Source organism: Lepisosteus oculatus, chromosome 19 (genome assembly GCF_040954835.1).
Source record: "Lepisosteus oculatus isolate fLepOcu1 chromosome 19, fLepOcu1.hap2, whole genome shotgun sequence".
NCBI lineage: Eukaryota > Metazoa > Chordata > Actinopteri > Semionotiformes > Lepisosteidae > Lepisosteus > Lepisosteus oculatus.
This window is the reverse complement of record NC_090714.1, coordinates 6,915,963-6,941,831: the sequence shown is the minus strand read 5'-3', so window position 1 is coordinate 6,941,831 and position 25,869 is coordinate 6,915,963. Positions and strand designations below refer to the sequence as shown.

Here is a 25,869-nt window from a genome sequence, read left to right as displayed (position 1 = left end):
CAATCATAAGAGTCACTAGAGAGTAAGCTGCTATTTTTCCAATTGCAGTACTTCGATCTTTGAGAGCTATATTGATCCCGTAATGTTCAATTAAAGAATTAAGTAGCTGATTGGAACAAACGTCTGTACTGGAGTCGCCTGGAAGGGCTGCAGGTTGAGTAGCTCTGAAGTAAGGAGCAGAAGGCGACCGGAACTCAGCTCACCGGGTAGACGTGCAGGTCTGATCCGGGATTAGGAGGCTCCGGTCCTCACTGTACTGAAGCTGTCCGGCTCATCACATCACCGCCTGTCGCTCCCAGGACATCTACCGGCTGACAGAGAGACTGCAGGCGCCCAGGGCGGAAGATAGGAGGCGCTTTCTGTTTTTTTACAGAAACGTCCGAAACAAACTGCCCAAATAAGATGTTGCAGTTGAATCTCAAAGACCCACTAAAAATGTATCTGGGTGAGATTTTGGGGTCAGTTTGTTTGCTCGCAATTAGATGAGAACGATGGGTCAAACACACCCCCTCATTCCTACACTGCCTCTCTTGATTTGGACTGGGTGGGAACCCCGCAACTGTGAATGTCTATGAGGACACCTCTCGTTCCTCAGCCCCCCTGAGTCAAGTGTCTGGATGTCTGCAATACAGCAGCTGACACAAAAAGGAAACATCCAAACACACCAAGTCTGCACATTTCAGACTGTGTAGCAAATCAGAGTGCGATTTTTTTTTTGCAATGTGACAATTACACTAGTAAGATATTTACGTGTGTGTCTTGTAGTTTATGTGCCACAGTTTTTAAGGACAGAAGATTGTTGCAAAGTAACAGCACTACTGTCCAGATATCAGAGCAGCTGTATGTCAGACTGATAGATTGTTGTTGACAGCAACAATTACACTGGACAAGTGCAACATACACAACTATAACAACCCAGATAAAATAAAAGGACTCAGCTTAAAAGACTTTTACAGCAATTCAGAAGAGCTCAATGTTCTTTTCTAACAGAATTATATGAGTCATTGGCCTGCATCTACAGAGACGTAACCCTGTCATTAGTCACTCAAAACATAAATCTTACTGAGAAAGTTTGCACATTTTCAGACTGACCCCCTCTGCTGAATACTTTGGGTTATGAACAAATACTTCAAATCAAGCAATGTTGCATTTTCTGGGCCTAATTAGCATAAATTAACTAGCATCTCATTAAAACAATTTTCTCTGTTGCAATAAAAACAACATATTCCACTTAACACGCTCAGCATCTGTAAACGTTAATTTATTTAAAAAAAGTTTCCTTAGTTAAAATATCATGGCTTAGCTAAAATAATGACATTCGCTTTCATCACACTACAGATTAGGTTTTAACATATGATCACACTAATACAAAGTACACCAAGTCCACAACCAGGTATATAACAGGTGAGAGGGATAAGGTGTGCTTTGAACTGAAATAGTTTGGCATGGAGGAGCTACACAGCACACAGCCTGTTGAGCAGGAACGCAGAGTGAATGTGCTACCAAAGAGAATTACCAAAAGCTCATTACATTGATGACAATTTCCATCCAGCACAGTTGTATGTCCCCAGAGAATACAGCAAGGGTGGTAAAGCACCAAAAACAATCAACAGAAATAAGTCTGCCAGCATATACTTGTGACGGGTAATTATTTTGGCATCCTGAAACATGCCAGGACAGAGCTGGAGAACGCAGACAAGACTGTGTGTGGTGTACATGAGTGGTGAGATAACCCCGGTCTCCAACAAGGTCTAAACTGAAACCAACAAAGGGAATCAAAAAGCATCACTCCTACGTCCCACTTCATAATAGAAAACATACGGAAAAAAAGACCCATTCTAATCCCGATTCCCACAGCAACACAAGCCCCCCACACAACCGACTCGACGCAAGAGCCACATACAACATCTGGAGGACAACTGTTCCTTTCCAATGAGATGACACGTCAGACAGTACGATACTGCATGACAACAGCAAGTTGTCGGCGTTGTGTGCACACCTGTTTTCCCAGTTGCATGGTATTTGAAAGGCCAAGTTGTATCTCAGTGCAAAGCAAAAAAAAATCCAGAAAAGCATTACAGAACAATCAACGAATCAAAAGGCATTGGTTGGTAATAACTCAGCGCTCTTGCACAAATGAGCTTTAATCAACCATGGTGTAGACAGCTATTCCCACTGGAAACACACTTACAGTTCCATGCTATACTTGCGTATTGTAAGTCTTCTAACAGTTTCAAGACCAGGTACCTAACGCGGGGACTAGGTTCACCTGCGCAACCCAAGACATCAAAAGCAGCTGAATCCACAGAGACGAGGGAGCAGGAAGATTCCGCAAAGCACTAGCCCACAAGCTGCGAAAGACAACATGTCATGTCGGTAGCCCAGCTCGGTCAGGATCTGCCCAGATCTGCAGAAATGGGTCTTCAACGCCAGTGGACAGTTACGTCCCGGCTTCCAGAACGGACCGGAGACAGGGAGCAAGAGGCTTTTTCTGTTGCTAGACTAGTTACGGATACAGAAAATGGGGGAAAAAAAGGATTGAATTTAAGAGCCTCCTAAAACAGGCTCTAATAAAACAGGCAAACAGCAGCTATATTCTGCTGACAGTATATTTCACCCGAATCTCTTCTTAATAAAAAACATTCCCCAATAGTACAGCACTGAGCTTCATACATGATGGTGCACATCCACAACAGTGACACATGTTAGCCCGCTGATAGCAGCCTGTCCTTTACTGCATTCAGGTTGAAATAGCATGCCACAGCACACAATAACCAGTTTGGTAAGGCCATGTAAACTGTTTTTTAAAGATGCTGTTTTTTTAAGAAGCCAAGCTGAAGAAAGGCTTTCAAGGGTTGGAAAAAGACAGTCAAGTGCCCACGAGGTGTTAAGCTCTATAATGATTTTCATATCCTGACTAGTGCTTTGTTAAAGGCATATTTGAAACCAAGAACAATTTTGATGAGATGAGTGAAACACAATTGAAATAGAACCTTGATAAATAACAGTCAGCTGACCCGTGTGCTTCTGACAGGGCAGTCCGGTTTGATCTGTTGTCTTTAAACAGGAAATGCAATGGCTATTGTACTGGCGTAAGTAAATTTTATTACAGTATCTAAGGTTTCTGCTCGCTGGATGGAGACATTCCTCCGAAGTTTAAGCCCTCACATAGGAAAGCAGACAACGGAGACCTCAGATAGCTCAAGACTTCCTCCACATGGTAAGTCAAGTCATGATGGTTATCGAAACAGGGTTATGCAAAACAAGTCTCAAAGAGCAAAACATCAGAACAATCTGGCTTATCAGACAAAGAGTTCAACTGGGTGTCCAGTTTTGGTTCCAAACAGAGAGACCAGACAGTACAATCCCTGCACCGTGTTGCAAGAACAAACCCAGTGGAAAAGATCAGTTTGGTAAATTGCCGGCTATGTTTCAGATTCCTAAAGAGACGCACAAGAAAAAGAACAGTGTTTCAATTTTAAAAGTTGAACTTTGTCAACAGGAATCAAGTAGAAAAATTAAATAAATTGCAGGCCAGTGCAGAACCCATACCGAGCCAAGACACTGTTCCAAAACAAAGCCGGCATTTCTCTTCCATCTGGCTGAGACCGGTGGAGCTTAAATGGTCCGAGGAGAAACATGGCTCTCCAGAAGACCTCATTTAGAGCTCACTGATATGGATCTCATTAAGATGGGTAAACTCACAGCAACAATAGCGCAGCATCAGGGAAAAGCTATGAACTTTCACACGGGTGAAATGCAGACACGTGTCAAGCTGTAGTATCAGATGGTCACGTCTCCATGGTTATAATCTTCCGCGACAGTGGATGTTGTCTTTTAGAGCTCGTGAATGATGTACGAACAGGTGGTCAAGCTGATCGCTAGCTTCCAAAGGGGGGGAATGTTTTCTTTACCCTTGCAATGCTCACTTTTAAGCCCTGCTTTCAGATTAATGAAAAATGGCCACTTTTCCAGCCTGGAACACAATGTAAATGGCAGATGACCCTGGAACAAGAGTGTCACTTTCCAGAAGGCAATTCTCCCGATTGCTTAAAATTCAAAACAAGCATATGAACAGTTATGAAAACGGGTCTCGTCTCGCCCCGTCTTTGTGGATCTAACCAGATATCCATCAAATGTCGTTTTGAAGTTCTTGTTCTTAAATTCCCCGTGTCACCCGATAGGCACAGTACCAGGAAAACAGGAAAAGCTGGAGGGGTTTGGCTGTGCTCTTCCGTCTTCCCGTCTCACGCGGACATAAACATTTCTAGGGTGCAGTTTGTGCCCACTGCAGGTCGTGGCAACGATCACGTGAAAAGTTCTCTCTCTCATCACTGGCTCTGAAGCTGCAGGAAAGAATCGTGTTGTTAAAACGGGCTGTCAATCTTATCGTCCTTTCTCAAAGCTGTAGGTCTGATGATTTCCTGTGGCCTCCTCCCACCCCCTTGCCAGACTCCGTCCTGCAGGTTCACCGGAGCACGCCCTCTATTTTTGCCGGACGAAAGCTCTGTAGACGGTGAAGCCCAGCACGGAGATCACGGCCGCTCCGAGAGTCACCCGCAGCCAGAAGGAAGTGGCGCTGAGGTCAGAGCCATTGAGGTGTCTGGAAAAGTAAAGCATCGTCGCGTTACAAGACTGTCACCCGAAAAACGCGATTCCCGGTTCCACTCAATGGCGTCGCGGGGAACCGTTCCCCCCAGTCTAAATCAAAGACGCTTCTTCCATTCTCTCGCACTCAGGCGCATACACAATCCCCTCCCCAGAACACACCCAACATCCCCAAACTAGACATGGAAAACGCAGGGTGTGCCAGACATGAGTAGATGCTTTTCAGGAAAGGCGTTGTCAATTGTCCTTCTACCCGTGCAGAAGGGGGATCAATGTATTCTTGAATTACAGGCAAACCCTCAGGAGATAATGTCAGGAATTCTACAAAATGTCTATTTGGAATTCACCCGTAGGGTTACTCCTTAAAACTGTATACAATTACCATGTAGCACTAATGACCTACAGTACATGAATTCAACAGATTTGCTTCAGTAATGGTGAGGACTGGATACGAGACCACACCTACATTGGATATAGAATCGAATGTGCTCCAGTCTGTGTTCTACGGGATACACAACTGTAATGCGACACACCCCTTCCACTCCTCACGAAAATCAATGTCAAAGGTCACTTTCAGGATGGTTTTGCAAAAAAAGTGAAACTGTTTGCAAAGGTTACTGTACATTTACAGTCTGTTATTCAGCATCACTGCTAAACCCCCGTAGCGCAGTGGGGAGAAAGAGATCCTGCATGCACTGCTGTTGGAGCCCCTCATCCTTATCCGAGAGGAAGTGCCAGGTGGCGACATGACACACCTCACACTGACGCCACCCCTGGGCAGCTCTTCCCAGATAAGGTGCTCTTGAGGCTGACAGCCTGGAGAGACCTGGGCAAGTACCAACCAGATAACCTTTGCAAAGCTCAGACAATCTTGCACTGCTGATCGGGGGGTCCCAGTCACAGTCAGCTAATGATACAAACCAAGAATCAGACGGTGAAGTCTGGACCTTAGGGCCCAGGCTGGCTTTACCCAGGAAACCCGCTAATGGGCCTGATTGGCCGAACTGACCAGGTGCTACCGACATGTAGTGATTGGGAGCACACCAGCAAAACCTGCGGGACTATAGCTGAGCGGGCTGTGGTCAGTGGGCCGGCGTGAAGGCGGCCAGTCCCAGAAAGGACACCTACGGGAACATGGCGGCCCAGGCCAGCTTGGAGTAGATGGCGGTGCTGGGGGCGTCCAGGCCAGTGCAGGAGAAAGGCATGGGGGGCGGCAGCCGGTGCTTGTAGCAGAACTCCGCGGGGGAAATCCCGTGCTGCTGCTTCTGCTCCGGCAGGTCCGACTTGGACGCCACGACGACGCAGGGGATCCGGCTGTCCATGTAGTGTTGCTGGGAAAGGAAAAATCAGGCTTGGGTTTAGACAGCCGGAGCGGCCAGGCGATCCCTGGTGCTAATAATGCCTCGTCTGGGACACATTTTTAAATAAGCTGTCTGATTAAGCCTAAGCCTCTCGGCCATCACATGGAATGGACGTTCCTTCCTGCAGAGATTGTAAAACCAAAGGTCTCTGCTCAGGACGGCACAGTGCAATTTCCTCAACCACCACAGTATGAAGAATTACAGAAACACTAGTATTTTCTTTAAAGGGGAGCTGCAGTCCCCAATTTCTCAGAAAGGTAATTTAATCTCGGTAACAAAATTAATTCATCGATGGTATCGCAACATTTTACAAATTGCGAACTCGGCACAAAATCGTGAACTTTGTGAAAGCACCGCATGGGCATCATTGGTCTCGCCACGGGCGAGAGTGAAAGCTCACGAGCATTGTGACGTGAAGCGGCCCTTCCTGCTCACTAGTCCCTGTAATGACTAATGTAATGGGATGTACAAGCGAATAAGTACAGATTGTTCAGTAGACATTTGACCACAGAAAATTTCTGCATTTGTCGGCAAAGTCGTCTCAAAGTCGAGAGCAATATTTCTACTGGATTAAATGAGATGTATTCACAAGCCTGCTTCGCATCACTGGAAGTTTTATTGCCTCGTTCTGAATCCCAGAACATGGTGCTGTGCAAACCTGGCAAGTTTGTCTATTTTGTGATGAAAATTGGAGATTTTACAAGTTAGTGTGTACATTTTACTTTTATTGTGGTTTGAAATGCACTCATCAATGCCAATTCCTTCTAACCTCGAAATATAAAAATAGCGTTGCAGTTCCTCTTTAAGCAGTATGACATACCCACAGTGCAACGTACTAATATAGTACATTTCGCAGTGCTCTATGGGTGATGAGTATCTATCTCTCAAGCTTCAGAAAGAATGTGTGGTGCCATATAAAGACTCAGGGACACGCGTGTAAGTTAGAAACATTCAGGGCATGAAACAGGATACCCTCCCATTTACAGATAATTGTGCGAATCTGGGAGCAACTCCTTAGCCACACTGTTGAAGCTTCCCGTGTTGAAAATTGTTTGATGGAATTTATGGATATTTAAGCTACGACTAACAAAATAGCCAAGGTGATCAAACTGCCTTGCCTCTGTCGCTTTCCAGAGGACACAAGTGGAAACTACATGGAACTGCTCCGAGAACTGGACTGTGGAATAAGCATTCCAGCCATGTCGTTGAACCCTGGTGTATTCTGAAGATCACTGGACTTTCATTTTTTTAGCTTTCTTACTGTTCAGTTAGGAACTTACTCAAAATACACCATCTCCTTTGTTTTAGCCTATGTTTCCACATCAATTTCAACATGAAGAATTCTGAGCTTATGTATCAGGTTAACTTTAAAATGTTAAACCTCCTCTGAAATATGAGCCAGATTCATTAATCAGATTGTTTTATCTGTGCTAATTTAATGTCTGCATATTTGCTTTCAGAGTCATAGGCCACGCTAACTCATGGATCTGCCTAATGGAATCCTGAATTTCGCATTCTACTGTTGACACAGGTCAGGCTCAAAAGGCTCAGTAACGACACTATTGCACTCTGACTACAGTTGGTACTGCTTTTCTTTAACCACTGAAGACTTTTTACCCAATGCAACTTTAATTTATCACATTGCTATCCCTCCCTCTACTGATGCAGTTTCAAGTGTGATTCGTCACATGTTTCCCCACAAGAAAACTAAAGGAAACATCCGTCCCAGCAATCTACACACCTTTTACTGCCAGAACACCTTCTCTCCAGCTATGTCAAGGGGAGGTGCACTTGCAGTATCCAGTACATAATGTGGCCAGTCTTCATTTGTATTTTGCAAGCGCTTTATCAATCTGGCACCTAGTTTGTGAATCCATTTTGAAATCTGGAGTTGAAGTGTTCAAAAACAGCACAACACGTGTACACTGGTAGTCCTTTGTATAGCAAATGGCCGTACTAAGGCTGTGAGTTTAGGAGTCATTGGGCTTGCTCACTAACTATTCCACAAGAAAAGTAGTAACGCCAATCCAGGCAGAGGTCTAAAAGGGCTCTTCCAAAGCGATGCTCACCTTGTAGATGCTGGCGCAGTAGTTAAAGGATTTGGGGTCGGTGACATCATACATGAGACAGGCCACATCGCAGGCGGCGTCGGAGGCCTTGAGAAACTCCGTATCGACGTCCACCTCATACAGCTGGGAGACCAGGAAAGAGCAGAAAGTGAGCGAGCGCCTTCCGCAGGACAGCTCCTGGGAAGAATAAAGCTGGAACAGGCGCCGAGCAAAGACGAAATAGAGTGGAGGAAAACCTAAATGCTCCAGCGCGCTTTTCTGGGGGTCAGGTGCCGCCCGGTTCATCAGACAATTGCAACGCATTTCGGATAAAGATTAGTATGGAGTATAACAGATTTGAAAGGAATAAGAAGAGGTGCTGAACACAAAGAGCAAAAGACATGCTTCGGTTGAAAGCCTGAAAGTGCCCAGGAATGAAGCACAGCCAACACATTATTAATTTAGCCTTGTTTTCTTCTTTTCCATCTGCTGTCTTTCTTTTCTTAGAGTAGAAGTAACCTTCTCTTGTTCCTTTGGCAGCCCATGCAGTAAAGCAGACCCCTGCTCTCAACTCCTCTCAAAGTTTTAATCCATCACAGAAACACAAAAACAGAAAGACATGGGGACAAGCTGGGTTTCCTATCACAAGGCAAGGCTGAGTCTGGTCCAGGACTGAGTTTACTGGAGCAGATCAACTAAACCACATTCTGGCTCTCTAAAGGCGCTCAATGCATTGCTGTGTTCGTTAAATGACACTTACAATTAAATACTTCTCCTGGCTGTTGACCTGTACTGTGTTTATGGTGTAGTAGGAAAACTGGCCAGTGGAGCTCTTCTGCTTCTGGGGGGAAAAAAAACAACAACAACAACAAACTTTTAGAAAAGCAGTGCCACTCAGTGTCTACTGTCTGAAGTGCACTTTTAAAGGAAGCTGTTATCGTGAGTTAAAATGCTGCTTTTCTTTTGCATGTCCCTGCAAAAAGAAGGGAAAGTAAATTTTCAGGCAGAAAGTTACATGAAACAAAACTTCCAGGCACAGCAAATGAGAAACCTTCCAGATCAGACAGAAAAGTGGATCAATTATCACTATTATAGTGGATGAGAAGCAGGTCAAATGTCCGAATAAGCTGAAGCACAGCTTGCATAGGACTTCCAAAGAATAGAGGGTCTTAAGAAAAACTCTGAAAGACGTGTATCTTTATTATGTGTATAGTCCTTTATTTCACTGTAAGGTATTGCCTACACCAAGCCTTATCCTGGGACATTAAGTGATTTCAGTCTATAAAAATGCTTGGTGTGACATATTCTTAGGAATAATCACCTATGTATGCATCTTGAATACTTCAATATAAAAATGGGGTTGGTCCCAAAACAGCAGAAACGTGCCCCGAAGCACTGTCCTCAACGCATGGCCTTCCTCCTGATGGAGCAGGACCTCTCGCTGTGTTGTTTCAGGAGATTAGGAGAGCGCGCGCTCACGTCTCGTTGAGGGTGCAGGCCTGTTACTGACGTGTTCCCCTGAGGCACAGCGGATCTGCGAAGGGGAAGTGACCTTATGGGGGCACCTGTGAGGCTGCGGGCCGAGCTCTATGGCCCCATGATGTTGCAGGTTCGAGTCAGGGCTGTGCCACTAGGTTACCGCCGTTACCCAAAAGGTGGGCCTTCAGAGCAGACAGGGGGCTTGGAGGAAAGGGTATCCCTGCAACTGGCCAGGCACAGGCAGCCCTGCAGGAATGTGAGTAAGAGGCACTGCTCTCCCAGTCGGCAATAGCTCTCATGCAGAGCACTTAGGAGCTCAAGCGTCAACACATGCATGGCTCCAACAGGTAGGCATAACAGAAGAGCACAATCCCCTCCTAACAGGAGCTGCTGGCAGAAGTCTTAAGAAACGGGCGATTCCAAATTGGTTAGCATGAAATGAGTGGAAGAAACTGCAAATTTCAAAATAATGCCGAAACAAGCAGCTTACCGACAAGCTCTTCCCCAGGAAGGCCTGCAGGAATGCAGTCTTGCCAGTTCCTCGGGGCCCGATCACCTTGCAGAGAAGCACGTCCCTCTGGGTCTGGCCCTTGTCCAGGTCCAGCTTCTTCTCCCGGGTGACTGCGAATCACAGCACAGCGGAGGGGCCCGGAGTCATGGGACCATGTGATGCATCACAGAAAAGGCCAGGCAGGCCCAGGGCAGCTTTATGCTGCTTCGCTGTCTACTGCCAACACGTCAAGAGTTCCTTTTCCAATTCTAAGTCAGTGTGCCCCACAAACATTTCATTAACATAATAGGTGAGTCATAGGTATAGGAAACAAAATCTCTAGTACCACCATACTGAACACTGGAACCGCCCAGGGCTGTGTACTCAGCCCACTCCTGCTCACGCTGATGACTCATGACTGCACATCATCAAGCTTGCTGACGACACAACAGTGGTGGGTCTCATTAATAGCAACGATGAGTCACCACACAGAGAGGAGGTGAAGCAATTAGCGGACATATTCCTATTCCTAAAACTGCCAAGCCTAGTGGCCTGAACAGCTACAGGCCCGTAGCCCTCACATCCCTCCCAATGAAAACTCTTGAGAGAATAGGGAACAACACATCACAAAGATCACACAAGCCCTCATCGACCCCCTTGCAGTTTGCACACAGGGAGAGGAGAGGAGTAGACGATGCAATACACACATTGTTAAATCTGGTCTATCAACATCTGGACCAACCAGGGGCCTTTGTAAGGATTTTATTTGCTGACTTCTCCTCTGCTTTTAACACAATACAACCATTGTTGCTTGCACAGAAACTCTCAAAGCGCTTCAATCTGAATGAGAACCTGATAAAGTGGGTGCTAGACTTCCTAAGTAACAGGTCTCAACAGGTCAGATTGGGGAAGTGCTCATCGCTATACGTCAACTGGATCACAACAGGGCTGTGTCTGCGGTGGGCGGAGTGGTGGCTCTGTGGCTAAGGATCTGCGCCTGTGGCTGGAAGGTTGCTGGTTCGTATCCCACAGCCGGCAGAGGAATCCTACTCCGTTGGGCCCCTGAGCAAGGCCCTTAACCCCAGCTGCTCCAGGAGCGCTGTAGAATAGCTGACCCTGTGCTCTGACCCCAAGCTTCTCTCCCTGTCTGTGTGTCTGTGTCTCATGGAGAGCAAGCTGGGGTGTGCGAAAAAACTAATTCCTAATGCAATAAAAATTGTATAGGGCTAATAAAGTGATGTTATGTTATGTAGCACATCCTTAATGATTTTACTAAATGGTGCAACGAGTCCCCCCTTAAGTTAAATGTTTCAAAAACAAAGGAACTGGTTATTGATTTTGGGAAAAATACCACACCCCCTCCACCCACTATAATTGATGGTCAGCATGCTGAAATTGTCGATGACTATAAGTACTTGGGACTGGTCATTGACAATAACCTAAAATGGGACAAATGCTATGACATGATCTATAAAAAAGGCCAACAGAGACTCTTCTTTCTTAGAAAACTCAGGTACTTTAAGGTGGATAAAACTATTCTTACCCTTTTCTACAAATCATTCATTGAAAGTGTCTTAACATACTGCTTCACTTCTTGGTTTGGCAACATAAGTACCGGTAACTGTAATAGGCTGGGTAAATGAGTCAATATAAGTGGCAAAATAATCAGGAATAATCAAATCAACTTAAGAATCCTTTATAAACAGAGGGTGACTAAGAAAGCCAAAAGCATCAGGGAGTGTGTGTCTCACCCCCTCCATTGCGAATTCACACTTCTCCCAAGTGGGAGACGCCTCTGTGCCCCCAGGTGTAAAACCAGCAGACTCAGGAAATCTTTCATCCCCGCTGCAATCATACACTCAAACAATGCAAAGTAACCACCTTGTCTCTGGTTTCTTCCTCCTGTAACTCTGCTGTATTCTCTTCCCTTTTGATAATGTGTACTGTCATTGTGTTGTGTTTGACTGTGCCGTAAAACAAATTTCCCCTCAAGGGACAATAAAGCTTATTATCCCCCATACTATCCACATTCTATAGAGGTACCATTGAGAGCATCTTCACAAACTGTGTCACTGTTTGGTTTGGGAATTGTAAGGTCTCAGACTGCACTTTCCTGCAACGAATTGTCAATACGGCAGGAAAACATCATTGCAGTCTCCCTTCTGTCCATTCAGGACATCTACCACAATACTAGAGGCACACACAAAGCCTCCAGTATTGCGGACGATCCATCCTACCCCTCCTGCAACTTCTTTGCCCTCCTACCATCTGGTAAAAGGTATCGCAGTCTACGGGTCAGCTCCACCAGACTCTGTAACAGTTTTTTTCCCCACAGGCTGTCAGGCTCCTCAACAAGCTCCTGGCACCTACTCCAAGTCTGGAAACCTAGTTCTTTTTTGCCTAATGTCAGGCACACTGTCTGATGTATTCTTTGCACAATTAGCGTAAAGTCAATTGCACTATGCACATTATGTACCCTGCACCCTGTCAGAAATAGCTATGTCTACATTGTCTTGTCAGTGCCTTGTCTGTATTCGCACCGTAGACCCGGAGAACGATATCTCACTCCTCTGCATACTCTTTTAAATGTGCTTATCTAGGAAGAAAAATAAAATATAATGCCTAAACAGAAATCCATATAAATTATTGGTTGTCTCTGGCACTCAAAATGGCTGTAAAATGTTCAGACTCTTGTGCAAGCTCCTTTATTCTTGTGTACAGCCACAATTGCACGTGCATATCAATCTGGGTTGTATTTCCTTTATTTTATTGTAAATCTTTCCTTGGGACACCAAAACATCTGGCCTAGAATAAAATTATTTGGCGCAGACAATGCACGTGAATGCAAGAGATGATGAATAAAAGGCAAGGACAAGTTACCTGTCAGGTGGTAGCTGAATTCACGCTTAATAACTTTACTTCAATACCTGTAGCACCAAATACAGAGATGGCCTTCCTGGCCAGGATCATGCATCTACAAGTCTTCCCTTTGGAGTTTTGTTGTTCTGAGAAAAATGACACACTCCCACCAACAGGCCCCATTATCTCAGCAGTAGAATGGGCGGTTTCTGGTCAACACGCGTGATGTTAAACAACGACAGCTGATAAGAGAGAGCTGCTTCACATTGCACGAGTTAAAAGGTCTCCTACAGCACACGTGAAATTCTTGCATTTCTGGACTGAAAGCATTTGAACTCGCTAGCCGAAAACATGCTCCTCCTGGGCACTCTTCATCATTCACGGGGAAGGAATGCACTAATTACATCCGGAAACGAGGGGCGACACTTTAGGAACAGATATGCAGTAAAAGCTGTAGCCACATACTCCTACACTACAGCATTCGAGACAGGCCCGCAATTCAATCACTCCTGCCTCTTCATAAGTGAAACAAATCTGTTCTTAATCACAACAGCCCTTGAATTCGTAATCCCCTCTGACAATGTATGTTCATCTACCAAATCCACTTTTGCACGAGTGGATTGCGATTTGGTATCCAGCACTTATTTATTCACCCGGCAGTTGAATTTCCCCGGGCCGCCCGCAGTTCGCACCAGTGCTGCGGGATTTTCCCAGAAAATGGAAGGCAAAAGCGGAAAGGCAGAGGCCTTTTTGCACACACATTAAAAAAATCAAAGAGGCTTCTCATCTCTCCGGTGGCTTTGCAGATCACGTGACAAAACACTTCATCACAGTCAGGATCTGCCTACGATATAGCTGAAATCCAGTGAGCAAGACTGTTATGATTATGTAATTATGTAAATATGCATTAATTATGAATACTGCAATAAACACCACTTGGAGATGTCCTTCACCCTGCCCACCATTAATTGGCCGGATTGAGCCACTAACAAGCTGCTGTAGCTTAACACACTGGCCCTCACATATTAGAATGAGGCAGCCCTGCTCCAAATGAAAATGTTGTATTTCTGACATTGTCTTCGGCATTAAAAGAATTGAGGGTTCCATATCTCAAATGGTTACAGTTTTTTAAAAAGCGTTTCGCTGCTGTCAAAACAAATTTGACGGTTCAGTTTTGAGGAAATTGGAGATCTCTTGCATGTGCGATATTTTCTGAAGCAATTCAAAAAAAAATGTAATTGATGATGGCAGTCTAACCCGAAGGTGGTGTAACTGTGCTAAAACCTAGTACAGACGCAATCAGCTAGCAGGTTTAAACTCTGAGAGGAAAATCACTGCTGCTTGGTGGACTTGGGAAAGGAAAGTCACTGGAGTCACTGGCTGATCAGTGGGATACCAGCAGTTCGAGAACAGAATGACCAGAGGAGGACTGTGAGCAGTGAGCGAGCAGCAATGTCGCAGGGTGTGCAGGACTGCGAGGTATCACCTGTTATTGCTGCAGTCTGAGACTCCTGCTCCATGAGGACTGGGTAGCCGAAGTATCCCAGGTACTCTAGGCACCGATGGACATCCAGGAATGCCGTCAGCCTTTGGACAAAACACAACACGGATTCGGATCAACCACCGCCATGTTGGGCAGGATGGACTCCATGGAGCTCCCAGAATCAAGAAAAGAAAGTACAAATACTCTCACGCCCTGACACGAGCCTCGGATCAGAACAATGCAGCGAAGAGGGCAGGGTTAAACGCCCCTCACATTCGTATAAATTAGAACTACAACTCTCAAGGGTTACACAAAAGGACAAGACTGAAGAATTTACTGAAGAATTTACTTCATGGTACCAAAATTCCAAATTTTAGTATCCAATCATTAAATAATAATCGTTAACCAACATGTATTAAAAGGACACTGTTGCAACTCCAAAACCTAGTGAAAAATCAATGCTTGAATCCAGGGCCTGTCATTGGAAAGGGATAGTTCACAAGGGTGACAAAGGGTTCGTACACCGAGATCAGGGCTGAAGAGAGGGGGGCCTACTCACGTCCACTGGCACAGATAGCCATGCAGGGATATGAACCCGTCCTGGTTGGTGCACACAGTGGTGTGGACATCTGGTCCCCAGGGCATGTAGGGAAAGACGCTGAACAGGTTCTTCAGCTCCGGCGGAGACAGGGCCGAGTCCTTATCCTGAGACGGGCAATACATCCAGGTGAAACCCCATGCCTAACCACGACTCGCCCCCCTATCATCATCAGAACGGACCCTGACCGATGTTACTGTCGCTAGCGTCGTGCTCGGAGACAGGACACGCAATGACAAAGGGCTTTCGTCTTTCCTTTTTCTGCCTAATATTAAACCCGACGTTTTCAGAGACGGACAAGTAGGCTGCTTCATGTCTGTGGCAAAAACTGGTGACACGAGGTGCATTTACGCTGGAATTTCTGATCAGTCCTGAAAGGCTCGATAAGGATGAGAAATATCGCAGCTACATATCCGTTAACTTTACCCATAAAACATATATTTCCATGTTACGCCCATTTCCATTAAATAATCATGCAACCCCTAATGCAAGCTAATGACGCCAAGGCATTTCAAGTCGCCTCCAGCCCTCAGCCCACTATATTCCAGATCTGCCTGCGTGTGAAGTCAGAGGTGATGTTACTCACATGGTCGTACTTCTCGAACAGCCTTTGCAGGAACTGGTATCCCAGGTGGTTGAGCTCCGTGCTGCAGCCTGAGGGAACCCGCAGGCTGAGAGACAGAGGAGGAGGAGATCAGTGCGATTCCCCGTTTCTGCACCGATCTCAGCCCGACGCAGAGCTCAGCCACCACTGCAGCCACAACCTCCCTCCCACCCGCCAGACAAGTTTTGGATCTATTCCGAATTAGCTGGTCAATCATTGTCAATACATGACTTCATAAAAAAAGTCATTCTTCCTTTTCCTTAGTTTTATCCGGTGCAAGCTTGATCTATTATTAGGCAGCTCTATTTGTGCCCAACGCAAGGCTTTAATTAAGCAGCAGACATGCCAGCATCACTGTACTGCACAGAGCACAGTGGCATCCCTCTGGCCGGCGTACTTGTCCCAGACAGTGGCTAAAAAAGCAAAACAGATGAAAGGGGAGATCCTCACTGAGGGTACAGGTAGTCGTCTGTCAGCTCCAGGGAGTCATCATAGCCAAACTTCCTCAGGATGGTCCAGGTGGTCTCGTGCCGGCCTCTCTGGATGAACAGCGTGTTAAGGAACAGGAACCCTGGCCCACAGAAAAGCAGGGGGGAAAAAAAAATCACTGGCAGAACCGGACGCCGTTACGGCACACGATAAGTCGGCACCAGTCGGAGGACTGGCTCAATCCTCACTGACGACGCTACAAGCCTGCAGGTAACCAGGAAATCGCCGTTCCACCAGCGCAAGCCCTGGGTGACTCCAGTAGCTCCGGATATCTGGCAACCCCAGCCACCTGGCCTGCAATCTGTGCCAAAGGGGCTTTTACCCGCCTGAAAGTGTCAAGGAGTTTTACCGGTCATGCATTACACATGCATACAAATGAGTTACTATTAAGTACACGCTTAAACACTGGATAACCCAAGAAAAATGTACATCTCCAAAGTGTCTCCAAATCAAAAGACCAATGGAAAGCTTAGCCATACCGCAAGACTTCAACATCTCTGCAAAAACATCCAACACCAGCTAAACCCTGAGCTGCCTGACATTTGCCCTTTGGGAATCGCTTCTCGACCTGCACCTCCTTATTCTCGGCGGAACTGGGTTTTCCCCCCTCTCGGAGCGCGCCTGCCCCGCGGATCTCCCTCACCGTTCAGCGTGAGGCCGTTGTCCCGGACCCCGTCGCTGGTGTTCTTCCACACCACAGTTTTCACGTCCTCCAGGGCCTGTGGGGCCAGGGGATTCCCGAAGCAGGATTTCTTGGGGACAGGGAAGACTGGATCAGGGGCTGCTTGCTCGAGGCCATCAACCTCCGAGGCCAAGCCAATCAGATCAGTTTCCTTCGAGGCATGGATATCGCCTTACTCAGAAGGGCAAAACTCCACTTGTACACACAGCCCTCATCGCAGTCCACCCTTAACCCTAAAGACACAGACTGGCACCATTTTCAGCCTTGCATCTAACAAAAAAACACCCCCTTTCGCTACCCCTGGGGCGGAGCGGTGGCACTGTGGCTAAGGATCTGCGCCTGTGGCTGGAAGGTTGCCGGTTCAAATCCTGCAGCCGAAATTAATCCTACTCTGTTGGGCCCCTGAGCAAGGCCCTTAACCCCAACTGCTCCAGGGGCGCTGTATAAATGGCTGACCCTGCGCTCTGACCCCAAGCTTCTCTCCCTGTCTGTGTGTCTCATGGAGAACAACCTGGGGTATGTGAAAAGACAAATTTCTAATGCAAGAAATTGTATATGGCCAATAAACTGATCTTATCTATCCCTTTCCCAGTCTGATCTATTGCTATGCGGCAGCCTGCTGATACCTGAAAGGAGTTGAGCTCGCCATCACTGAGGACTCCATCATCGTCCTGGTCGGAGATGGCGAAGATTCGGCTCAGGGCACGAACACACATGGGCCTCAGCTAAAAACAAAGAATGCTGTCACCGTTTCCAAAACTCTGCATTAGTTGCTCTTTACTGTTCGAAAGAGAGTCCTGTTTGGATTCTGATGCTTCTTAACTGAGCCATCACTTTGCCAGGACAGGGACATCACCAAGACAAGCACAAGCATCACTAGTGAAGCTTCAAATTCACCTGCAAACCTCCAACTCTGGTAAACAACTGAGCACTAAAGAAGGTGCAGAAAGCATTTAAGTCTTAACAGCTAAGCCATAGCACTATTTGAAATTATTACTTGCTTGTGGTTTGCCAACAGCAGAAGGTTGATGCATTGACATTCTGTAAGTTATGCCAATTGTACAATCAAAAGGAAAATCTGTACTATAATTAAAACCAGCCTGAAATGTGTTAGGGCTAATGAAAAACATTACATGCATGGCAGTGTTTGAAAAGTGGCTTTTCTCTCCCACCAGGTCAATCAGCTTGTCATTATGTGTCAATCGCCTCAGTAGCATTCCAGCTTCCTTCCAGAAAAAAAACCCACAACTAATCAATGAACTGGTCTGAACAACGGCAATGTGCCCACCTGCTTCTCTTCAGGGTCGTAGAGGGGGGCAGTGGGGTGCAGCACGGCTTTCTGGGCGTAGTAAAAGAGCTCCGAGATGTTCTTGAGGTTCTTGGCTGAGCACTGCGTGGGGAAAAAAACAGCAGAAACAATTTACCTGCAAGACCCAGAGGTTACAGTCGCAACCCGTCAGTGTGCAACAATTTAAAAAGAAATTTAAACAGATTGTTCTATTTTTAAAAATAAAACAATTTGATTGCTAAGAACATGGGAACCCTTGCTGAGAGGGAGCGATCAGTGGCCTGAGCCACACAGTCACTGTTTTGAAATTTTTTTTTTCCTATGCATCTGTGCCCTTTGGGTGCCACTTTCTCAAAAAAACATGACTCGGCTTTTACATTTATGTCGGCATCCAGTCTATTGCGGTCTCTGACCGGGTTAAAGCACAAGGGTTGTCCCCGCTGTGAGGGGACAGCTGCCCCAAGCCCACCCTGTGGCAGAGGGCTCTGCTCAGCCTGCTGCTTGGCTGGTGCCTCACCTCCACGCAGGTCTCGATCTCGGAGAACTGGTTCATGATGGGCAGGATGGACTCCATGGAGCTCCCAGACCGCAAGTCCGACTTGTTCCCCACGAGGATCACTGGAATCCTGCAGCAACGGCCACAGCGAGGGAGGGAAAAAAAAAAACCCTGAGCCTCCACTTGCTTCTTTACATCTGTTCTTACGAGAGTGTCTTAACCACAGTGACTGGAAATCGCATCCAATTAAGTTGCCAAGGGTGCTCATAAAAGTAGAATAAAACCACAAAAAACACTAAACGCCACGTTAATTAAGTGCTGGGACATGGCACAATGCTAACGAAGTGGTAACATTAGAGCACGGTCAGCATGTGAGTGTCAGTCACACAGTACCGATCACAGGGCTACTGATTCCCAGGAAAGCAATTCTACTGAAGTCTGATAAGCAGCCATGTCACTCTGCAACTCACAACGCGCATTCCATTGAAGCTCAGCAGGTGTGAGCCTGGTCCGTACCTGGATGGGAGACCTCCTGGGAAAAACTAAGGTTGCTGCTGGAAGAGGTGTTAGTGGGGCCAGCAGGGGGCGCTCACCCTGCGGTCCATGTGGGTCCTAATGCCCCAGTATAGTGATGGGGACACTCAACAGGCTCCGTCCTTCAGATGAGACGTAAAACCGAGGTCCTGACTCTCCGTGGTCATTAACAATTTCAGGGCGTTTCTCAAAAAGAGTAGGGGTGTAACCCCGGTGTCCTGGCCAGATTTCCCATTAGCCCTTACCACTCATGGCCTCCTAATAATCCCCATCTATGAATTGGCTTCATTACTCTGTTCTCCTCCCCACTGAGAGCTGGTGTGTGGGGAGTGTACTGGTGCACTATGGCTGCCGTCACATCATCCAGGTGGGGCTGCACACTGGTGGTGGTGGAGGGGAGACCCCATTACCTGTAAAGCGCTTTGAGTGGAGTGTCCAGAAAAGTGCTATATAAGTGTAAGCAATTATTATTATTATTAAGACACTGTCCACAAGCATGACACACACACACACACAGCCTGGTCAGGTAACTAAAGGCTCCGAGAGCAGGCGAGCTAACTCGTACTTGTACTCTTACGCGGGTACATACTTATTTCCTTTCTCTGCGTCTCCATTCACAAGGGGAATCCACTTCGTCCTGATCTGCAGAGACACCCGGCACAGCAAGGTTAGAGAGGAGCAGGACCTCTCTCAAAAGAGACGCAGGGCTCAGCAAAGGCTTTAGGAACTATAGTAGTTAACAATCATAAAACAGAAGAAATAAAAACGTATGCGGTTAAGAAACGGAAGACGTGACAAATGAAATCCGATGCTGTATAAATTCACATATTTATGTGCACTGTGGGGAAGCATCAAAATGAATAATTTTAATAAGTGGATTTGCTGCCCCCTTGTGTCAACTCACGTTCACTGCATATTACCTTCTCAATGGTGTCCTCTTTGGTGACATCGTACACTATACACACCACATTGGCCTAGGAGAGGGGAGAAGGAAGGAGGAAGAAAACACATGGTGAAAAAGCGCACTTCGGGAGTTTGTGTCATCCAATATTTACGGTCTCCTTTGCAGCAAGGCCAGGAGACGTGAAGGCGGCCCGAAATCTTTGGAAGTGGCATTGCTGGCGTCCCCTGGGCCAGCACAAACGCCTTCACGATAGGGGCCCTGTGTGACCGCAGCACCTAACTGCTCATGCAAACAGAACCGTTCACCCAAATTGTTCTAAAAACACATTTTGGATTGGTATTTCGTCAGAGGTGGCTTTCAGATCTCTCCTTTATTCTGCGGGAGGGGAGATCAAGTGTAACCTCACGTGCTGGCTGCCTTCCTGCAGGTCAGGACTGACTCGTCATCTGAGCACAGCCACCCCAACTTCCGAGTGAATCACCTCCACCCCCCCCGGCAGTTCAGTTGTCACACACTGGCCCTCCTTGGCACCCCTTAGCACAGCGGGCTCCCTTCTGTGGATTTGGATACGGAAACGATCCAATCCGGAACACCGAGGCGGGGTGGGGAACACGACGGGACTGGGGTACAGAGACAGTCCGCAGACACCCGTTCCAGCCAGCGGTGCGTCTGCAGAGAGTCAGAGCGATCCTCTGCCCGTCAGCTGGCTGCCACGGACTCACAGGCAGCAGACGCAGGGAGGGATTGATTTTTTAAGTTAATTTTGGACATGGTTTGTCAGTGAACAAAGGACACATGGAGATCGCCTCCTCTCTAAGACTGCATGGCTGACTGTCGAGGAAATTGACAGTTAAATCTGACAGACTATTGATAGATAAGACTGACAGTCTCCCTCATTAAGTTAAAGGGGGTGGCGACACTATTCTGCCAAGGCGAATCTGTAATTAAAGGCGACGGAAATTCAGGCGTATTTGTCTTAATCTGCTAGAAGGGCTTACACACTACACGGAAGAGCTGATCACGTGAAAGGCACGGACACGCTTCTCACCTTGATGATCTCCTCCTGCAGCACCTCGTCGGACTGTTCGCTCTCTGGAAAACAAGAGGACACGTGGCCGTTCAGGATGGGCCTGTACTTTCCCCTCAACCCAGGGCACAAGTCGCCTCCAATGGACTTTATCTGGGACAGTGTGTTTGTCAGTGTCCTGTCTGTCCTGCCTGTATTTGCACCGTGGACCAGGAGGAACGATATGTCGTTCCACCGTATACTTATATATGGCAGGAATGACAAATAAACCTGAACTTGAACAACAGGAAGTAATAACGGGCTGTTCTGTGCCTTGAGATTCTGTCACATCTGGGCCCCACAGTGGCATCTGAACAGAGGGCTGGCGATAGAGGACACGGGGTTTTACCAGAACACCATCACGTACCTGAGTAGTCGACGATGTGTGTGGGCACCTTCTCTGGCGTGACATCAGCTGGGATGGTGATCTCCTCAGCCCGCAGGGGCACCTGTGCCAGGGGAGGAACAGATAGACATTAGGGCAGACTGGTCAAGTGGACGCCTTCATGAAAGTATAAAACACCGGCTAAAAACACAAACCTACACACTGAAGAAAGTGATATATGAAGGAAAATATTTTATATGATTAAAATATTATGTTTCAGTCAGAAGTATATGTCAGATATTAATAATTTAACACAAGTTTTTACTGATCCTTCTTTAATATTTTCCAGGATAGGTATTAACAGTAATCTATCAATTTAATTGCACATCTTAAGGGTTACCCATAACGTGTCTTCAGCCTAGGTCTAAGAGGCCTCCCTTATTAAACAGTCACTTCAGTTTTGCCTGGTGGACTGCAAACTAAAATGGACTCAAAGTTCATTCCAAAAAATTCTTTAACTTCAAGCGATTTCAATTGTTATGTACGCACGAGGATTAACGTTTTTTTAAAAGCTGTACGAGTCTCATCATTTTCCACCACTGATCAGGCCTGCAGAGAGGCTGACTTTAAGGACGCGCACTCTTGCTGGCGCACCAGACCCAGCTGTAAGGACGCGCACGCTTGCTGGCGCACCAGACCCAGCTGTAAGGACGCGCACGCTCGGTGGCGCACCAGACCCAGATATGATGACGCGCAAGCTTGCTGGCGCACCAGACCCAGATATGATAACGCGCACGCTTGCTGGCGCACCAGACCCAGATATGATAACGCACACGCTTGCTGGCGCACCAGACCCAGCTGTAAGGACGCGCACGCTTGCTGGCGCACCAGACCCAGCTGTAAGGACGCGCACGCTTGCTGGCGCAACAGACCCAGCTGTAAGGACGCGCACGCTTGCTGGCGCACCAGACCCAGCTGTAAGGACGCGCACGCTCGGTGGCGCACCAGACCCAGATATGATGACGCGCAAGCTTGCTGGCGCACCAGACCCAGATATGATAACGCGCACGCTTGCTGGCGCACCAGACCCAGATATGATAACGCGCACGCTTGCTGGCGCACCAGACCCAGCTGTAAGGACGCGCACGCTTGCTGGCGCACCAGACCCAGCTGTAAGGACGCGCACGCTTGCTGGCGCACCAGACCCAGCTGTACGGACGCGCACGCTTGCTGGCGCACCAGACCCAGATATGATGACGCGCACGCTTGCTGGCGCACCAGACCCAGCTGTAAGGACGCGCACGCTTGCTGGCGCACCAGACCCAGCTGTAAGGACGCGCACGCTTGCTGGCGCACCAGACCTAGCTGTAAGGACGCGCACGCTCGGTGGCGCACCAGACCCAGATATGATGACGCGCAAGCTTGCTGGCGCACCAGACCCAGATATGATAACGCGCACGCTTGCTGGCGCACCAGACCCAGATATGATAACGCGCACGCTTGCTGGCGCACCAGACCCAGATATGATAACGCGCACGCTTGCTGGCGCACCAGACCCAGCTGTAAGGACGCGCACGCTTGCTGGCGCACCAGACCCAGCTGTAAGGACGCGCACGCTTGCTGGCGCACCAGACCCAGCTGTAAGGACGCGCACGCTTGCTGGCGCACCAGACCCAGCTGTAAGGACGCGCACGCTTGCTGGCGCACCAGACCCAGCTGTACGGACGCGCACGCTTGCTGGCGCACCAGACCCAGATATGATGACGCGCACGCTTGCTGGCGCACCAGACCCAGCTGTAAGGACGCGCACGCTTGCTGGCGCACCAGACCCAGCTGTAAGGACGCGCACGCTTGCTGGCGCACCAGACCCAGCTGTACGGACGCGCACGCTTGCTGGCGCACCAGACCCAGCTGTAAGGACGCGCACGCTTGCTGGCGCACCAGACCCAGCTGTAAGGACGCGCACGCTTGCTGGCGCACCAGACCCAGCTGTAAGGACGCGCACGCTTGCTGGCGCACCAGACCCAGATATGATGACGCGCACGCTTGCTGGCGCACCAGACCCAGCTGTAAGGACGCGCACGCTTGCTGGCGCACCAGACCCAGCTGTACAGACGCGCACGCTTGCTGGCGCACCAGACCCAGCTGTAAGGATGCGCACGCTTGCTGGCGCACCAGATCCAGCTGTAAGGACGCGCACGCTTGCTGGCGCACCAGACCCAGCTGTAAGAACGCGCACGCTTGCTGGTGCACCAGACCCAGCTGTAAGGACGCGCACGCTCGGTGGCGCACCAGACCAGACCAGCACAACTCCGCAGGCAGGAGAAGTACGCTGTTTTCCAGAATACAACTACCAAAAACCTGGAGAGGAGCTGATGCTCCCTGTGACACGGCCATCTGCAGGAGAGAACTCACCTCCTCAGGAAACTCCTCCCCCACTAAACACATGATCAGCGATGTCTTCCCCACCTTGGCTAGCGAGAGAGAGAGGGGAGAAGAGAGGGGATTAGCAGAGGTCTGAGCACTGTTCCTGGCAAGCCACAGCAAAACAGCCCGAAATACGTCAACCTGGTCAAATCATCGGCAGAATCAGGTGCTTGTGCTTTTTTTTTGCCAGGAGAGAATGGGTTAAGAGGTGCTGGGGGGAAAAAAAAAACCAGACAGTACATGCTGTTCAGGGAGGCTTATCTCCCAGCCCGGACCACACCCCTGTGCACAGCTCCCACACGCTGGAAAGGAGAACGTGCAGCCAGGCCAGGCCAGGCCACACCTCGGATGTGTATACCTGCGACTCACTCACTGCTCTGTAACCCACAACAAACCGGCGACGAGCTGGTTTCCTTAAGACGGCCTGGATGACAGCAAGAAAGCCATCAACCTGCTGCTCAGGGCTCTCACAGCTGGGCACCCACAGAGAAGGGGATCAGAAACAATGGCTACTGAGAACGCCATGAGGAGGGATGCACTGCGTTACCTCTTCCAGAGAGGACTGACGGAGGAGAAACCGGCCGATTAGACAGGAGGTGGCCTGGCAGATCGATTGACCGTTTTGAGAGTTTTCCTTGGCTTTTCGCCATGTTACAGAAGGCAAACTGCAGCAGTCAGCATTGGACAAACACAATTCATTCTGGATGGAGTACACACGCAGCACTTAAACGGACCATAAGTGTATGGTATTTGCGTTTTAAGTGCATTTGGTGCTCAGGCCCTACAACACCAGAGAGCCCTTTCCAAGTGGGGTGGGGGGCTTGTAAGCTCACAGGAACCAGGGTCACCAGCTCCTCCTCGCTTTCGACATCTGACGAAATCAAAAAGCCGAGCGCTGTGACAGCTCTCCACCGGCTCAGCTGCTAATTTGTTAACCAAAAAAATCTCAGGCCAGCCTGTTGAGACTTAAAGGCATCTTTCTGAACGGCATACACATGCTGAAGAGTTACTCCAGGGTGTACCAAAGTACCTTTTATAGATCTCAGATTAATACCGGATTTGTCTTGTGACAATCGCAACAAGCATTCTGCAATGTGTGCTCCATACTACAACACACCTACACTCCCAGTGCTTCACCTGAGCATTTTAGGGTCGTATTCATGGATAAGTCAATGTTTTTTTCCCCAAGAACATTTTTGCTGCCGTTTTGAGCTCAAAGCACAAAGGTCCGTGTGTCCGTGGCTAAGGCATGAAACACAGGAACCCTTTCAGTCTCAAAACACGGAGAATAACCTTCCCTTTGAAATGAGAAAAACCTTCACCTACAAACCGTTCACAACAAATCCCTTATCTCTGTTTGTGTGAACAATGTATCTGTCCTCTTGCAACAAAAGGACAGTGTGAACCCTCAAGTGTGGCTGTCAAATTGACTCGAATTGTTTATTCATAAACTCCAACTGAAACCTGGCAAAAATAAAATCGGATCAACACGCTTCAAAACTAACTTTCAAATCTCCCAGTCGTTGTTTTTTAGACGTCTCTCAGTGCCAGTCTTTCGTCAAGATGAAATCAATGAATATTATTAAATCGCTGATCGCGGTGGGGTGAAACCAATATACTGATCGATTAGGAGAGCTGCTCTCCCGCTGGACCGGACTTGAAAGTAGCGGTCGAAGTAGGAATGAGGAGACTTCTTTTAACTAAAAGTAGCTAAACCGGCACAGCTGACAAGGTGCTCTTTCTCTGGCGATATATACACACACTGAAATAAACCCTTCAAAACAATACAGTTAAATATCACCCTTCTGGAAGTAACCAAATGATATTTGTACAGCCCAGCACCATTATTTTTCATTTGATCCTTTTTTTTTTTAATTTCGTAAAGTTGCCGCGCAAGAAAGCGATTCATAAACTCACGCTCCCCCAACAGGAGGATCCTGACGTCTCTCTTCATTTTGGTTCCTGCTTCCTCTTGCTTTCTGTGCTGTGACGAGCTCCTGTGTCGGCTTCTCGGTTATGGTTTTTTGCGAGTTATTTTTTAAATTCAGGCTCCGGCTGACGCTCCTCTGCGACCCATTCCGCCACCTTCCAAGGAGAAACGCGCAGAAGCGACGCTTCCGGTGACTCG

General features: G+C 47.9%; 1 protein-coding gene across 1 annotated transcript; it reads right to left on the bottom strand.

Annotated features, from left to right (window-relative positions):
• Positions 1-1,245: 1,245 nt before the first annotated feature.
• On the bottom strand, positions 1,246-25,869 carry rhot2 (ras homolog family member T2). Its single transcript, XM_015360046.2, has 19 exons — positions 25,659-25,869; positions 23,730-23,788; positions 21,357-21,438; positions 20,972-21,015; positions 19,940-19,993; positions 19,609-19,661; positions 18,507-18,615; positions 17,990-18,091; positions 17,328-17,426; positions 16,663-16,771; positions 15,981-16,101; positions 15,513-15,597; positions 14,888-15,033; positions 14,332-14,432; positions 9,987-10,117; positions 8,778-8,858; positions 8,039-8,161; positions 5,737-5,939; positions 1,246-4,603 (listed from the first exon to the last, which is right to left on the bottom strand). Exons 1-19 carry the CDS (start codon positions 25,693-25,695, stop codon positions 4,486-4,488), a joined length of 1,857 nt encoding a protein of 618 aa, XP_015215532.1. The 5' UTR covers positions 25,696-25,869; the 3' UTR covers positions 1,246-4,485.

Bases quoted from the DNA above. Each gene is read 5' to 3' on its own strand.
- rhot2 (XM_015360046.2), bottom strand. From the start codon at position 25,695: ATGAAGAGAGACGTCAGGATCCTCCTGTTGGGGGAGC. The intron at 18,092-18,506 runs GTGAGGCACCAG...TTCCCCACGCAG, and splicing joins AGATCGAGACCTGCGTGGAG to TGCTCAGCCAAGAACCTCAA. The intron at 8,162-8,777 runs GTAAGTGTCATT...CTGGTCTCCCAG, and splicing joins GCCAGGAGAAGTATTTAATT to CTGTATGAGGTGGACGTCGA.